The 16,349-nt window shown below is 51.0% G+C and overlaps 1 protein-coding gene across 1 annotated transcript; it reads left to right on the top strand.

The window, feature by feature from the left end:
• Positions 1–2,334: 2,334 nt before the first annotated feature.
• LOC139054294 (uncharacterized) lies at positions 2,335–5,274 on the top strand. Its single transcript, XM_070531067.1, has 2 exons — positions 2,335–3,696; positions 3,826–5,274. Exons 1-2 carry the CDS (start codon positions 2,485–2,487, stop codon positions 5,134–5,136), a joined length of 2,523 nt encoding a protein of 840 aa, XP_070387168.1. The 5' UTR covers positions 2,335–2,484; the 3' UTR covers positions 5,137–5,274.
• Positions 5,275–16,349: the final 11,075 nt, after the last annotated feature.

The raw sequence follows: 16,349 nt of genomic DNA, 5'->3' as shown, positions 1-16,349 counted from the left end.
CGGCTACGGTTGCCAGATTAAAACTGACTACTGTCACGAGGTCTAGTAAGCGTCTCAGGAGCTGGCAACCTCTGCGCGTAGCAACATGGCGGCGCTCTTGCGGTTCCCGATTTCAATGCATGGGCCCTATGGGTAGCTTGTCCTCTAGAGTCGGTGTAGTAACTCTATGTATGGAAGGGCTTTATTTTACGCCTCTGGACATTCGTAAAATCACCCAGCAGCTCGTCTGCGGTTACAGGAATACCGGACACGCTCGGTGTTGTGACAGAACACTCGCAACGCACCTGAATGGATAGATCTCGCTGGAGATCGACAGCCCACTGAGAGCTGTCCAAGAGAAGTTGGTGCCGAACACAACTGGTAGTGCAACGCACGCGTAATGCGGAGGTTGTGGGTTCGGCTCCCACCTGTGACAAGTTATCTTTTCGTCCACTTGAATTTCCCTTTTCCTTCGTTATTTTCTACATTCCAATTTCAACGACAGTTAATTTCCCCAATGCTTTCCTTGGCGACATTGTCTGTTGGCTTTATGTGGTCGTAATATATACATATATAGTCATATCATCAGAAGCCATCAAACAAGGACACCAAGGACAGCATAGGGGAAATTACTTATTACTATTACGAACAGTCTCGCATTTTATGGTAGTTTGTAAAACAGTACACACTGCAGAGATGGCGACAGCTTCTCTTTAACATAGTTCGTCTGTAATTTAGATTCTGGAGAACCAACGTTTAGACGACGCACACAGAAAAATCTTAAACACATTCCTTTGAACAGGCCCAAGTTTTACAGCGAAGCTGTATATTGCTAGGGTTCCATGCATTTTTGTTCTCAATGAACAAACACTATCATCATGAATGCCTCATACGCCCGTAAGCGTTCATGCTCCCATAAGCAAGAAAAGAATGTAATGGCTCATATGCCTGTAAGGCAGAGGCTACGAGCACTCAGCAAAGTGAAGCGAAGAGTGCTTAAATTCTTTCTAATCACACATACAACACACAGAAAAGCATGTCGAAAACTGTGATCATCAAATGCTCATACCACCGTGAGCAGTGGCTCATACCGCCGTAAGCAAGCAAAAAAAGCATGACCTATTCCACTCTGTGAAGGTGTTTGACCAGCGAAGCTGTTTAGCACACGACACAAAGGTGACACATAATATTGAACAAAGCTCCGAACTCATTCAAGAGCGGTTTACGTGTTCTGTGTTGCAGACATATCCCTTGCGATGCCACACCGATCCGGCCCAACCGGCCACCAGGGGCGTACCTGCATCGATTTGACATTATCAAAGAATGGGATTGCAGCTGGGAGTGAAATACTCACTTTGCGTGAATTAGGCGAGATGACAGTACCTTTGTGGCAGTGTCGGTACCGAAAAGGGAGCGGTTTACGCGTTCCGTGTTGCAGATATATCGCCGTACAATGCCACACCGATCCGGTCCAACCGACCACCCAGTGGCGTACGTGCATTGATATGACATTATCAAAGAATGTGATTGCAGTTGCGAGTGTACTAAAGACCATCGATCAAGACAATAAATTAGTTCGTACCTTTGTTCAGAATTATGCGTCACTTCCGTGCCGCGTGCTAAACAGCTACGCTGGTCAACCACCCTCACATAGGCGAATGGCTTGTGACTTTTACCCTGTTTAAACTCAAGGTGCTGCCTATAGAGGAGGCTGGAGAAATGCAGCCCTCCGTCACACAGATAGTAGCAGGAGCGAGCACCCTTGTGTGGCTCCTGCAAGGCGACGCCACTAGGGGAAGGAGTAAGTGTAGCGTAGTCATCAGCGCGGAGGAGTACATGACGTCCTAGAAGTGGACCACGAAGATACCGAAGTTATTTGCTGTAATAAAGAAACCCTTTTTGTGCACACTTAGTGTAACTGTAGTATAACAGTAGAATTAGGAAGAAAAAGAAAAAGTGACTGCCGTCCAGCAGTACCACAATCGTTGGAGCAAACACGATTACTGGCATTTATTTGTATTAGCGAAACGTTATTGACGAATATGGTGATATGCTGAATAAAATATTCAAGGTGAACGAGCTTTGGGCAGCTCTTCTAAAGGCGCTGTCCAGGGACACCAGGTTACCACATCTCAGCTTCATACAAGTAGTGATGGAGTCTGTTCCAGCATATGCCCATCAAGGAGCCTTCGATGATATTGCCAAACATGACGCGACACACTTTGGCTGAGCAGTTCTTCGGCACGTAACAGGTACACGAGGGGGAACGGAACAAGCTGATGAATGGCGCGTACAACACGCCCATTGAATGGATAGCATACGGAGAAGATGCGCCGAGCTCCTCTGCACAGCCACCACTCGGAAGACGACACAACGCCGCACCAGCTCCACTAATAGTCGCGTGATCGGCAGCTCCTGGCGTCCAAGGTGGATTTCGGAGTACAGGACGCCCGCCCGCCCTCGTGTGGTAGCTCCACGGGCGGCCACCACCTGGATAACGACACGATGCCGCGCCAGCTCCACGAGCCCTCTGATCGGCAGCTCCTGGCGTCCAAGGTGGAGTTCGGAGTACAGGCCGCCCGCCCGCCCTCGTGTGGTAGCTCCACGGGCGGCCACCACCTGGATAACGACACGATGCCGCGCCAGCTCCACGAGCCCTCTGATCGGCAGCTCCTGGCGTCCAAGGTGGAGTTCGGAGTACAGGCCGCCCGCCCGCCCTCGTGTGGTAGCTCCACGGGCGGCCACCACCTGGATAACGACACGATGCCGCGCCAGCTCCACGAGCCCTCTGATCGGCAGCTCCTGGCGTCCAAGGTGGAGTTCGGAGTACAGGCCGCCCGCCCGCCCTCGTGTGGTAGCTCCACGGGCGGCCACCACCTGGATAACGACACGATGCCGCGCCAGCTCCACGAGCCCTCTGATCGGCAGCTCCTGGCGTCCAAGGTGGAGTTCGGAGTACAGGCCGCCCGCCCGCCCTCGTGTGGTAGCTCCACGGGCGGCCACCACCTGGATAACGACACGATGCCGCGCCAGCTCCACGAGCCCTCTGATCGGCAGCTCCTGGCGTCCAAGGTGGAGTTCGGAGTACAGGCCGCCCGCCCGCCCTCGTGTGGTAGCTCCACGGGCGGCCACCACCTGGATAACGACACGATGCCGCGCCAGCTCCACGAGCCCTCTGATCGGCAGCTCCTGGCGTCCAAGGTGGAGTTCGGAGTACAGGCCGCCCGCCCGCCCTCGTGTGGTAGCTCCACGGGCGGCCACCACCTGGATAACGACACGATGCCGCGCCAGCTCCACGAGCCCTCTGATCGGCAGCTCCTGGCGTCCAAGGTGGAGTTCGGAGTACAGGCCGCCCGCCCGCCCTCGTGTGGTAGCTCCACGGGCGGCCACCACCTGGATAACGACACGATGCCGCGCCAGCTCCACGAGCCCTCTGATCGGCAGCTCCTGGCGTCCAAGGTGGATTTCGGAGTACAGGCCGCCCGCCCGCCCGCGTGTGGTAGCTCCACGGGCGGCCACCACCTGGATAACGACACGATGCCGCGCCAGCTCCACGAGCCCTCTGATCGGCAGCTCCTGGCGTCCAAGGTGGATTTCGGAGTACAGGCCGCCCGCCCGCCCTCGTGTGGTAGCTCCACGGGCGGCCACCACCTGGATAACGACACGATGCCGCGCCAGCTCCACGAGCCCTCTGATCGGCAGCTCCTGGCGTCCAAGGTGGATTTCGGAGTACAGGCCGCCCGCCCGCCCGCGTGTGGTAGCTCCACGGGCGGCCACCACCTGGATAACGACACGATGCCGCGCCAGCTCCACGAGCCCTCTGATCGGCAGCTCCTGGCGTCCAAGGTGGAGTTCGGAGTACAGGCCGCCCGCCCGCCCTCGTGTGGTAGCTCCACGGGCGGCCACCACCTGGATAACGACACGATGCCGCGCCAGCTCCACGAGCCCTCTGATCGGCAGCTCCTGGCGTCCAAGGTGGAGTTCGGAGTACAGGCAGCCCGCCCGCCCGCGTGTGGTAGCTCCACGGGCGGCCACCACCTGGATAACGACACGATGCCGCGCCAGCTCCACGAGCCCTCTGATCGGCAGCTCCTGGCGTCCAAGGTGGAGTTCGGAGTACAGGCCGCCCGCCCGCCCTCGTGTGGTAGCTCCACGGGCGGCCACCACCTGGATAACGACACGATGCCGCGCCAGCTCCACGAGCCCTCTGATCGGCAGCTCCTGGCGTCCAAGGTGGAGTTCGGAGTACAGGCCGCCCGCCCGCCCTCGTGTGGTAGCTCCACGGGCGGCCACCACCTGGATAACGACACGATGCCGCGCCAGCTCCACGAGCCCTCTGATCGGCAGCTCCTGGCGTCCAAGGTGGAGTTCGGAGTACAGGCCGCCCGCCCGCCCTCGTGTGGTAGCTCCACGGGCGGCCACCACCTGGATAACGACACGATGCCGCGCCAGCTCCACGAGCCCTCTGATCGGCAGCTCCTGGCGTCCAAGGTGGATTTCGGAGTACAGGCCGCCCGCCCGCCCGCGTGTGGTAGCTCCACGGGCGGCCACCACCTGGATAACGACACGATGCCGCGCCAGCTCCACGAGCCCTCTGATCGGCAGCTCCTGGCGTCCAAGGTGGATTTCGGAGTACAGGCCGCCCGCCCGCCCTCGTGTGGTAGCTCCACGGGCGGCCACCACCTGGATAACGACACGATGCCGCGCCAGCTCCACGAGCCCTCTGATCGGCAGCTCCTGGCGTCCAAGGTGGAGTTCGGAGTACAGGCCGCCCGCCCGCCCGCGTGTGGTAGCTCCACGGGCGGCCACCACCTGGATAACGACACGATGCCGCGCCAGCTCCACGAGCCCTCTGATCGGCAGCTCCTGGCGTCCAAGGTGGAGTTCGGAGTACAGGCCGCCCGCCCGCCCTCGTGTGGTAGCTCCACGGGCGGCCACCACCTGGATAACGACACGATGCCGCGCCAGCTCCACGAGCCCTCTGATCGGCAGCTCCTGGCGTCCAAGGTGGATTTCGGAGTACAGGCCGCCCGCCCGCCCGCGTGTGGTAGCTCCACGGGCGGCCACCACCTGGATAACGACACGATGCCGCGCCAGCTCCACCACGGGTTCCATGATCGGCAGGTCCTGGTATCCAAGATGAAGCTCGGAGTATAGTCCGCCCGTCAGAGTGTGGTAGCTCCACAGGCGGCCACCACCTCGATAATGACGCGATGCCGAGCCAGCTCCGCGGTGGGTCCTCTGAGGGGCCGCTCCTGGCGTTCCAAGAGACGTCTTGCCGAGATCGAGAGCGCGTTCTCCTTGCTCGTGGCTCGAGAGGCGAGCTCACGAGATTGCGACGATTCTGGCAATGATGATGTTCATGGCGATGACGAAGACGCTATATTCGGCCACTGAGTGAATGGCATATATCAGCATCAGCATAAAGAAGGGCACAGGCTCCTCCAGCCTCTCCGCCCGGCCACTACCCCGAAGACGCCTATTCCATAAATGTTCCCCTCAGCTGCCACTCCTCAAGACCAGGATGAATTTCTGAGTATAGGCTGCCTAATGCAGACGGAACGGAAGCGAACGCCGGGAGCCCGACAAACGGCCTACATTCACACGAGACGGATCGGCGAGCATGCGAACTTCACATGCGCAGCCGGCCTCACTCGCTTCGGTGAGTGGCGCGTCTGGCGTGCCGCTAGCGTGTTGCTAGGTGACGCAAGAAAAATGAGTCGCGAAGTATAAGTTCATTTATACGCAAAGCTTTTTAGTTTTAGCGGAGAAGAATAAAAAGGAACAAAACGTCTGTAAGTTCCTTTCACATTCTTTTTTTCCGATGCTCGCGTTAACTAACGGATGGAATTGACACTAGGCGTGACGTGTTTCCTGTTGCCAGTTTTTGCCGAGTGTCTCCTGTTGTTGAATTTCTTTCTCTATGGTGGAATTGTCAACGTGCGCGCTGTCACTCGCACTATAGGCCTACTCGACACCAATTTCAGTCTGCCGACTACCGGCGACAGCGTGTTTTCCTTCGTGTCGGCGCCTCTGTCACACTGTACCGACGCCGACAATCTGCCGAGGGTCGGCGGAGAGCTCAGCGTCGGTACAGTGTGACAGAGGAGCCGACACGAAGGAAAAAACGCCGTCGCCGGCAGTCGGCAGACCGAAATAGGTGTCGGGTCGGCCTATAGTATGAGTGAGCCTTTAGGAAAGCAGCTCCGAAACTCTTTCGGGGGACACAAGCCTGGCTGAGAGTCCTAAGCACAACCCACTATATGATGGAATTCAAGAATCTGGAGTAGTTGGACAATGCATAATTTTGTGTGGCCATTGGCAGTAGCATGTTGCGTTAATTCCACTCTACCCACCCAAAGTTGCGCTGTTTTGCAATGATGGCGGTGTTTAGTTATGCATCCCAGTATTTAGGCATCTCAACTTAGGCGTTCTCATTTTGGTCAGAATATGTACAATCATTTATTTATTAAGCTAGTCATTATTTTTTTCACGAGCCATATTTCACTTAAGTTTACTTGAAAAATTGTGATATTTTGTCACTTATGGACACCAGACTTTTTGTCAATGCCACTTTCTTCTTTCTCAGCTGCCGACAAGTATTTGTTCTCGAACTTTTGTTTATTTATTGGATGAACTTATTTTTTTGTTTTGTGTCCCTTTCCTTTTAGAACTGTCCAGCGAAGCCGTGCTTACAACTATATTTTGCGGGAAATAAGGACACCGGATTGACGAACCCTCTTCACTACGCTATGGTTCTATTACAGCGAAGCTGTTAAGGGCTACTTTCCCCACTATCGTTCCGGCACCCGCCGTGGTTGATCAGTGGCTATGGTGTTGGGCTGCTGAGCACGAGGTCGCGGGATCGAATCCCGGCCACGGCGGCCGCATTTCGATGGGGGCGAAATGCGAAAACACCCGTGTGCTTAGATTTAGGTGCACGTTAAAGAACCCCAGGTGGTCAAAATTTCCGGAGTCCTCCACTACGGCGTGCCTCATAATCAGAAAGTGGTTTTGGCACGTAAAACCCCAAATATTATTATTATTACTATCGTTCCGGCGTGTAAAAAAAATCCCAATGCTTGTGCAATACCGGGCCGACCCGCGGCGGAGGTGAAGCAGGCGTTTAGCACTTCCCATACGTGAGCCGATCCCAAAGATAGTGCAAATGCCGGGCCGACCCGGGGCGGAGGTGCAGTTCGCCATTAAGTGGCCCACATGCATAGCTTCACTGGTAATCCTTCTTCACAGATTGCAAGGGCACTGAGCTTTTCCGTTTATTTTTCCTTTTGTGGTCTCTGCCTTTAGGAAAACCTACCGCACACCCCTACTTTCACCATGGTCACACTAATGCCTTATTTTGAAAATGTCCGTTTTCTTTAGGCTCAACATTCTCTTTCGTACCCGCTTATTCACCTTGTCTAGGGGAAGAGAGTGAGTATGTAAGCATTGTCAAGGAAACGAGAAAAAAGAGGGTTAACCGACGAGCCTGATTCTTTATGAGTCATATCATAAGGAGCCAACAAACACTGACACCAGAATAACATAGGGGAAAATATTTGTGCCTAATAAATAAAATAAAGACGCGATAAATTAATGGAAATGAAAGTGGATCAAAAAACAACTTGCCGCAGGTGGGGAACGATCCCACAACCTTCACATTTCGTGTGCGATGCTCTACCAGTGTAGCTACCGCGGCGCCGTTTCCCCATCCACTTTCTTGTGTATTTATGTTTGCAAGTAGAAACTTGGGAGTGTTAGCCAGCGCCACCACTCACAGACTTCGGCGGCGGATGTGGAACATCCTTTTCGGCGCAGGCGTCACGATAACGCAAACATAAATACCCAAGAAAGTGGATGGGGAAACGGCACCGCGGTAGCTCAATTGGTAGAGCATCGCACGCGAAATGCGAAGGTTGTGGAATCGTTCCCCACCTGCATCAAGTTGTTTTTTCATCCACTTTCATTGTGAGCTTTTCGGGGAACAGAGGGATCGCAGCGGAGCGCCAGTACAGGAGGACCAGCGTAGCTGGCTTCTAGAACATAACAACTCGCGCCATGCTCTCACATTGAGCCCCCGCCGCCCATCTTTATTTTCCTCATCTTCAGCAGTCGGCACCAATGCCCCGGCTGATAGCGCCGACCTCGCCCCCTCGTTACGGCGTCGGTGGGCGCTACAAGCTATGTGAATCTTGTCGGAGAAAGCAATCGTTGCGGCGACGAAAACGTGTCGCCTTGTCGAAACGTTGGCTTTAAGCTGAAACTATCATTCTCAGCTTATAGTGCCGATCATAAAGAGGCGAAGATAGAATTCAAGAAATAAAACAAGAAAGAACGTAAGAAAAATAATAAGACACAAGCATGGCTAGGCAATTACTGCAGAAACTCCCTAGTGCGACTCATCAGATGGTGCGTAAACATTATTTCCAGTCGCTCATCTTGCACTCGTGCAAAGAATTAGTGGTTGAGTAGCCGAGTTGCGCACAGCGCGGCTAACAGTGTCGAGGATGACGCAATGAGCTGCAAGTATTGCAAGACCTGTTGCAATTACCTGATCGGTGAGCCTTATTAGTCGGAATTAATCTTAATGCGACCTAAGTCATATTAATTACCCTGATTAAACCCTGCTTTGCATTTATCACTCAATTAGACTCATTTATCACGAAATTAGACTTAATCAATCTGAAGTACCGTTAATTAATCTTTGTTATGCGGATTAACTTAACCTATAATAAGTTTGATTAGCCTCACTGTTCGTAATTAGCCTCAGTAATTCTTCATTACGCTTAAGTAATTTCATCGTAATTAATCTCCATTACACTTCCCTACCCTTCATTCAGTCCTAAGGAGTCTTATTAAGACAGTTATTTCATTGAAAGGAATCTTATTAGCCTTTCATTAGCCTTAATTGCTCTTAAAACCTCTTCAATACTCACTATATATAGTCATAATCACAAATAGGGCTTAAATAAGAAACGTTTAGTCATAGGGCTTTCTCACATATCTAGGACCATAGGACCCCGTCTATATGCTCGTGGAGCGCATCGCGTCACGTGTTACAGATTACAGATTTCCGAGGGAAGTAGCCCTAGAATACTTACGCATTTGAAAGTAACCGAAAGCACATGCTCAGCACTATCGACCCGTGCGCAAGGAATTCCCTTTCTGGAGATAAAACGCGGCGCAAAACAGTAGTCCCACCAGCGATGAATTTCGGCCGCCTCCATGATTACCCTTACCAACCTCACTGAATATTATCAGTTATCGATAGGCATCCTAAGCACTGCTAATGGAGGCATCGCGGCCTAAATTTTAGCATTTCTCGAGAGCCTAAGGTTTGGCGCTGAACAAAATCCCAGCAGGAAGGACACAAGAGCTAACAAAACAACTGAACGTCTATTACATAACGAGTACGAACGCCAGAGGATATTAAAACTTTTTTTTTCATTCCGCCTACTTGCGTAATTAGTCTTAATTAATCAATAAACTTCTCAAACATTATAATTATATGAAAAGTGTCAATGAGAAAATTGTGGAACGGCACAAAAAGCTCCCGACACAGCTTTCTGTTGCTCAATACGTGCTGCTTTTTAAAAGTGACAGAAGCCCACAATACACGCAAACTGCCTCGAGCGGCCAGTCGCGCGGCAATACCCAAAGAAAAACATTTATATTGTATTTAGAAGTACTTCTACGCAGGATGTCGAACCGACAAGAAAAAAAAGAATATACCGGTTCGAGTTCAGCGCACTCGGATTTCGTTCCGGTTCGCGAAACGGTTCGCAATACTGAACCGGTTCGCTAACCGCTTCGGCGCAGTCAACGTTATCCTGCCCTACGGCGAGATGCTGCACAGTACTGTCGACTTGTACGCACGACGCATGCGCAGGCTTCGTCGGAAGGCCTGGCACACTGAAAACGGAAATCGGTGTTTTTTTTTCTTTTTTTTACGCGAATATCGGCGAACGTTAACGTTGTGGTGTTGCAGCAGCCATGCACGTAAAGACGCTCTTAGGCAGTGCTACCGCGAAGAGCGTGCGGTACGCGGCACGATGCCTCGACGTGTCCTCCCTCTTTCCCGCGTTTGCTTTCATTGTCAATCCTATTGAGTACGGGGAAAACGGTAGAAATTCATTCGAAGCGCAAAATTTTTGAGTCGAATCGAATACGAGTATTGGAGAAGAACGACCGTCCAATATAGCATAGAAAATCGAATATTGAAAATTTCTAAAAAAGTGAAACAAATGATTTCGCCGAGCCTGTTCGTCCATAAAAAGTTTGCATTATTTCATACATGTGCACCGTGATACAGTACGATAAAATATGGTACGCAATGACGTTGAAAGTAGTGAAGAAAGGAACCGGACCCCAAATGCACGTAGTAAAGAGTAGGGCTCATTAAAAGAGCAAAGTGCATTTCATACAGTGCCGCGCATCGTTTCGAAGGAATCCAAACATGATGAGATTGGTCAAGTAATAAATTTATTTGTCTAAATTGAAACAGCGAATTCATAAGCTTCCTAATTGGAGACGTGTGCGTTTACTCAAAGGCTGGTAATTGTTGTGCACTGTAAAAATGTTTACACCTTTAAGGGGTTTTTTGGGCTCACTGGTGACACCCTCACCGTTAGGGCCTTACAAACACTTATAGAGGCCGACAACGGAGCTCTAACTAGATGTGTGATGACAAAAGAGGTAGTTGAAAAGTACGTAATCATTCTGACAGCCTTGGGCGCACAGAGATATCCGACAAGAGATTTTCACAGGGAGAGATATGAAACTCTCCTGTTTGTCAAGATGTCCCACCGTATGGGCTTCACCGCGGTGATATAGGAAACCGTGGAAAATAATTCGAATTGCAAAGAAGTATACGGGGTGTTTAACTTAATTTGAGCCAGACCTTAAAATATGCAAATGCTACGTAGCAGGAGAGAACCAAGGTATATGTTGTTAGTCATCGCTTGGAGATACTCATATTATTTTTTTTTGCATTCTCCTGATTAGATAATTGCTGTTAGTTAATTTCTCTATTATTTTAATTCGATGAAAATGCTCAATGATAAAATTTTAGAGGCACAGTAGAAACTCCCGATACAGCTTTCTGTTGCTCAACACGTGCTCCATAGAAGTGTTTTGCCAAGCGTGAAGAAGCCCGCGAGTACACGCAATTTGACTCCAGCGGCCGGTCGCGCAGGAATATATATATATATATATATATATATATATATATATATATATATATATATATATATATATATATATATATATGTGTGTGTGTGTGTGTGTGTGTGTGTGTGTTTGTGTGTGTGTGTGTGTGTGTGTGTGTGTGTGTGTGTACGTGAATGTGTGCATGTTCGTGTTTGTGAAGAACTACGTAGAGTGGGAAGAGACAAGAAGAAATATACACCTTATCGACTCTCGTCTACAGACAGTCTAAAGACGAAGAACGAACAACAAGAAATAGAGACTGTATCGATTTTCGTCTATAGGTAGCCTATAGAGAGGAAGTAGACAAAAAAGAAACAAACATCATATCGACTTTGTTCTATAGACCGTCTATAGACTGCGAATAGACAAAAAGAAATTGAAATCTTATTAACTTTCGTCTATAGAAAGTCTATAGAACAATAATAGACAAAAATAAATAGAGACTGTATCGACTGTCTATAGGCAGCCTACAGAGGCGAAGTAGACAAAAAAGAAACAAACACCTTATCTACTTTTTTCTATAGACCGTCTATAGACTGCGGATAGACAAAAAGAAATAGAAACTTTATCCACTTTCGTCTATAGACAGTCTATAGATTTTGTATCAGCAAAAGTCCAAATCTACAGAAAGGCAAGGTCGTCTATAGAAAGTCTATAAACTTTCTATAGACAGTCTAAAGTCATTTTTGTAAGGGGGGCGCGGATTCGCCATATTGCGTGTTGCTGTAAATAATCGTTGTAAATATATTCCGTCTCTTTCTTTCCTCGTTACATTTTTGGTGGAGGTGCGGCGTAACGCAACGCAACACCGGACTCCGCAGTGGTCTCCTCGTACGACCCCAAGCCATGCCGACTGATTCACATATGCCCCCTCCGGCTGCTTCTCCGTCGACCACCGCACCATCGGTCATCTTAGCGCAGCCTCGTGACTCTGGTACAGTTTCTGCAAACGGCAGTGTCCACGTCGAGGACTGGCTCAACTGGTATGAACGCGTCTGCCTCACAACCGCTAAGATCAGGCGTTCATGCTTGCAAATGTTATATTCTGCTTGCAAGGCACAGCGCGTGTATAGCACGAAACACATGAAGCGGAGATCACAAGCTGGGACATCTGGAAGAAAAAGCTTCGAGACCTTCCCGGTAAGATGAACGGTCGTCAGTGCACCGCGAAGAAAAAACTCGCCACTCGTGCGCAAGCGTCTATCTAATCGTACATATATATATCCTACATTCAGGATACCTTGGTCCTTTGCTGCAAGGTCGATGACAAGATGTTATCATCGGACAAAGTTGACCACGTATTAAAAGGAATCGTTGACAATGCTTTTCATTCGCTCGTATTAAAAAAATTGCGCAACAGCCGCTGGCATCATTGCAGGGTGCCGGTGGTTTGAAGGAGCGAAGAGTCGCCGAAACGAGCAGGAATTCGTCCGATTGCCCAACACCGCTGCTACTTCATCTTGCGAGGACCTACCCTTGCCTGACCAATCGTCCGCGACCGAAAACGTGGTGCGCATCGTACGACGCGAGATTGAGGCCACTCGTCCTACTGCTGTCAATGCCGCTACAACGAAGAACCTCGACCAACCATTGCGCTTATTCAAGCCGTCGTGCCCCAGGAGTTAGCGGATGCTGGTATAGAGCGCGCCTCTTTTCTTAACCGCGAAGACGTCAGTCCTATTTCTTTGTCTTTGAGCATAGGAGAAATTTAAGGGATATCTTTCGTCATTATAGGGCGGCACATTCTCAGTGGTACATACCTGGTTACCCAAACTGGCATCAAAGAGGTTCATTGGACACCAGCACAGACCGAGTGTTTCTTCGAACAGCTGTACGTAACCAGCCCCGCGTCTACACTGCCCATGTAGTGGTGAAAGAGTTTGGTTGAAGAGCGGCACGCATATATATACGTTCACTTTGCCACATACTCAGAGACCCAAGTTGGTCCGATGGCTGGTTTCGAACCTTGTTACCTCAGCACGGCAGCTCGATGCGCTACACAATCGATCACTGACTACCCAGTGACCCAGGTAGGCGGGAAAGCGGTTAGATGCAAACATATTGTTAATATATATAGACATATAGACACGGACATACAAACCTAGATATATAGACAACCACTGAAAACTGCGTGAAGTACCCAAAGAATCCTAACGCATTAATATTGGTAAGAACATGGCTTGTAAGGCCTACAAAAATAATTTACAATGGAAACGGGGGATATGATCGATAGCTTTCCTATGCCCGAAATGCAAAATAGGAACATCGACGGGAGTGTAAGTCGTGAGGAGGTATAAATCTGATTGTGCGAAAGGTGCATAAATCTGCTTGATGTACACACATGAGAAAAACTATATGGACCAGGTATAGCGCAATGTATAAAGCTGATTTTCTCCTCTGCATCTCAATGTAACTTGAAATTAAAGACTGCAGTTCAAACTTAGCACTGCGAAATTTCCAGTACACTCTTCAATTTCACCTTATGCATGTTAACGACGAAGACAGTCAGTTTTTTCGGTGACCCTGTGGTTGGTATGCCTTTGCTCATGGGTGTACATACATTCCTCTTGGCAGCTACTCTGCACTATAGGGTAAGACAGAAAGAAGCAGAAACAAGATAGGTGACAATGACGACAGAAGGAAGAGGCAGAGCACAGAATGGGCAAGTGTACTCGTAGTCTGGAGTGCACAGCCGTACCTTGTAGAAAATAATTGGCCTGGATGGCATGAAATCTACATCGGCAGTCACGTCAAGGGCCCAATACGACGTCCTCTGGCAATGGGTGAATGTCGAGATGTGCAAGAGCCTCAGTCAACCTCCGTCGCTCTTCAATGTACTGAGGTAGTAACAGAGCACCTTCTTTATAAATTTATGCATGTGACACAGGTCACTATTTGAAGACTCACTGCGTTGTATTAAGTGCAAGTAACGAAGCGTAAACACAAACCAGCCTAAGCCTGTTCAGAAAACTGGCATTGCTGTGATGAAGTTTTGGTGGTAGCTCTGGTCCTGTCTCTGGAGGCGTCTGGGGCGATATTGCGGAAGGTTCCAGTGCTTTCTTCTCGTGTTTCGTATAAGAGTTGAGAGGATACAATTGCCGTACGTCCTTCAAAAAAATCTTAATCAGTGGCTTTGAATACTTGAGAACCTTCTTCGCTTCAACATGCACCAGTTTATTGTTCTATAGAACAGTGACAAGGAATCCATTGAAATACAATATGATGACCATTCTCTACCGCAATAGAGTATGTTGCTCGGCAGTGTGAAAAACCAACTCTCTGTAGCGGATGTCTTTCGTTACGCCTATATGTACCTGCAGTCGCTTTCGCAACGCACACCTTCTGCACGTCCATGGCTGCGTGCCTACCGAACACGGGCAGGCTACCTCATCTCGGAATTTACCTTGGGATTTCAGGAACAGCGGGTCACAGGAACCCTTGTGGCGCTGACGTAGTGCCTAAGCGGGGAAGCATAGGCGAACGGCTTACTTTTTTGATGCCATTCACTCAGTGGGTGAATGCACCGCCATCATCATCGCGATCGATCATCATCACTCGCTATTGTAACCACCGCTGATCCCGTGAGCTCGCCTGTCGAGCCACGAGCAACGAAAGCGCGCGCTCTCGATTTCAGCAAGGCTGTTCGCTGAAGCTGCTGTTCTGCTCGATAATCTTCTGGCCAGGTACGACGGCACGCCACGTCGGCCGTACTTACATGATCCTTACAGGGCTATCACTCATCTGCCGACTGCGTTAACTACCAGCGCCTGGTGAGCGCTGATATGCTACGTAGGCTGAGTGCTGGTTCACCATTCGGGCCCGACATTCCTCCGACGAAGCGAGGCCGGCCAACGGTCCTTGACAGGTTCACGCTGGGAAATCTGGAGGACACCGCTTGGGGACGCTTCAAGCAATGGGGCACGAGGGCGACGCTCAAACCCGTCACAGAACTCGTCGAGGAGCGGGCGCGGTATCACGTCGTGATCCGGGTGATGGCCGTCCGTTCAGTGTACCGCACGCAGACGGACCACCGCGTCTACTCGCAGCTCCCCCTTGGACGACAGAAGCGGCCGCTCATGGGACCCATCGTGCTGCTGGCGCGGGTACGTGTCATCCGAGTGGTGGCCGTGCAAAGGGGCTACCGCACGCAGACGCACCGCCGCGTCTACTCGCAGCTCGGTCTTGGACGAGAGAAGCGGCCCGTCATGGGACCCAGCGTGCTGCTGGCGCGGGTACGTGTCATCCGAGTGGTGGCTGTGCACAGGGGCTACCGCACGCAGACGGGTCACCGCGTCTACTCGCAGCTCCCACTTGGACGACAGAAGCGGCCGCTCATGGGACCCTCAGCTCAGTGAGAACCATGTTTCGGAAAACAGCCAAGTAGAAAAAGTTAGGGCCGATTGCGTCACATTTCAACAGTGCATTGAGAAGAGCACAGGTAAAAAGGCTGAACGCGAGGTTCGCTTGGAGAAGGAAGTAAAGGTTGTTATTTCGCTCAAAGAAAAATGTGCCGAGCATGTTGCTGTGAATGTGCACCTTTACCCCGAGCTCCATCTTGGAAGCCAGGAGTGGCCGTGCACGGAACCCATCAAGGAGAAGACGCGGAACCGCGTCGTAAACCGTGTGGTAGCGGTGTGGCGGGGCTACCACGCCGGACGGGCCACCTTCACCCCAGCTCCCCCTTGGATACCAGGAGCGGTCGTGCATAGGACCAGTCGCGGAGATGGCGCGGAACCGCGTCGTAAACCGGTTGGTGGATGTGTAGAGTGGGTACCCCACGCGGACGGCTCGCCTCTTCTTTGAGCTCCACTTCGGACGCCTGTAGCGCCGCTCATGGTGCCCTTTGTGGAGCTGGTGCGGTCATGCTTCCAGCCGAGTGTTAGCCGGCCAAAGGAGCTCAGGGGATTGGTTTATCTGCGTACGTCACCCAGTCAGTGGGCGCGCAACGGAGAATTCATATGCTTGCCCCTGCCACCCACCTGTGCCTGGTGATCGCCGACGAGCTGGGCAGCCCGAACGGTGGTTGTGTGGCCCTGGCCACTGAATATCACCGGATGCTGCTGCTTCTGTGCCTGTGGTTACATATTTCCTATATTGCGCCAATGTTTTTATTAGAATATTATAAGGTGGGTTTTCTTTGCCATGTACAAAAAGCTTTTCTT

This window comes from Dermacentor albipictus, chromosome 1, assembly GCF_038994185.2.
Source record: "Dermacentor albipictus isolate Rhodes 1998 colony chromosome 1, USDA_Dalb.pri_finalv2, whole genome shotgun sequence".
Taxonomy (NCBI): Eukaryota; Metazoa; Arthropoda; class Arachnida; order Ixodida; family Ixodidae; genus Dermacentor; species Dermacentor albipictus.
This window is presented reverse-complemented; position numbering and strand designations above follow the sequence as displayed.

What these genes read in the sequence shown, in the direction of transcription:
- LOC139054294 (XM_070531067.1), top strand. Translation starts at nt 2,485, where the DNA reads ATGCCGCGCCAGCTCCACGAGCCCTCTGATCGGCAGCTCCTGGCGTCC. An exon ending in GGCAGCTCCTGGCGTCCAAG is followed by an intron (nt 3,697 to 3,825) that starts GTGGATTTCGGA and finishes CTGGCGTCCAAG; the next exon opens with GTGGAGTTCGGAGTACAGGC.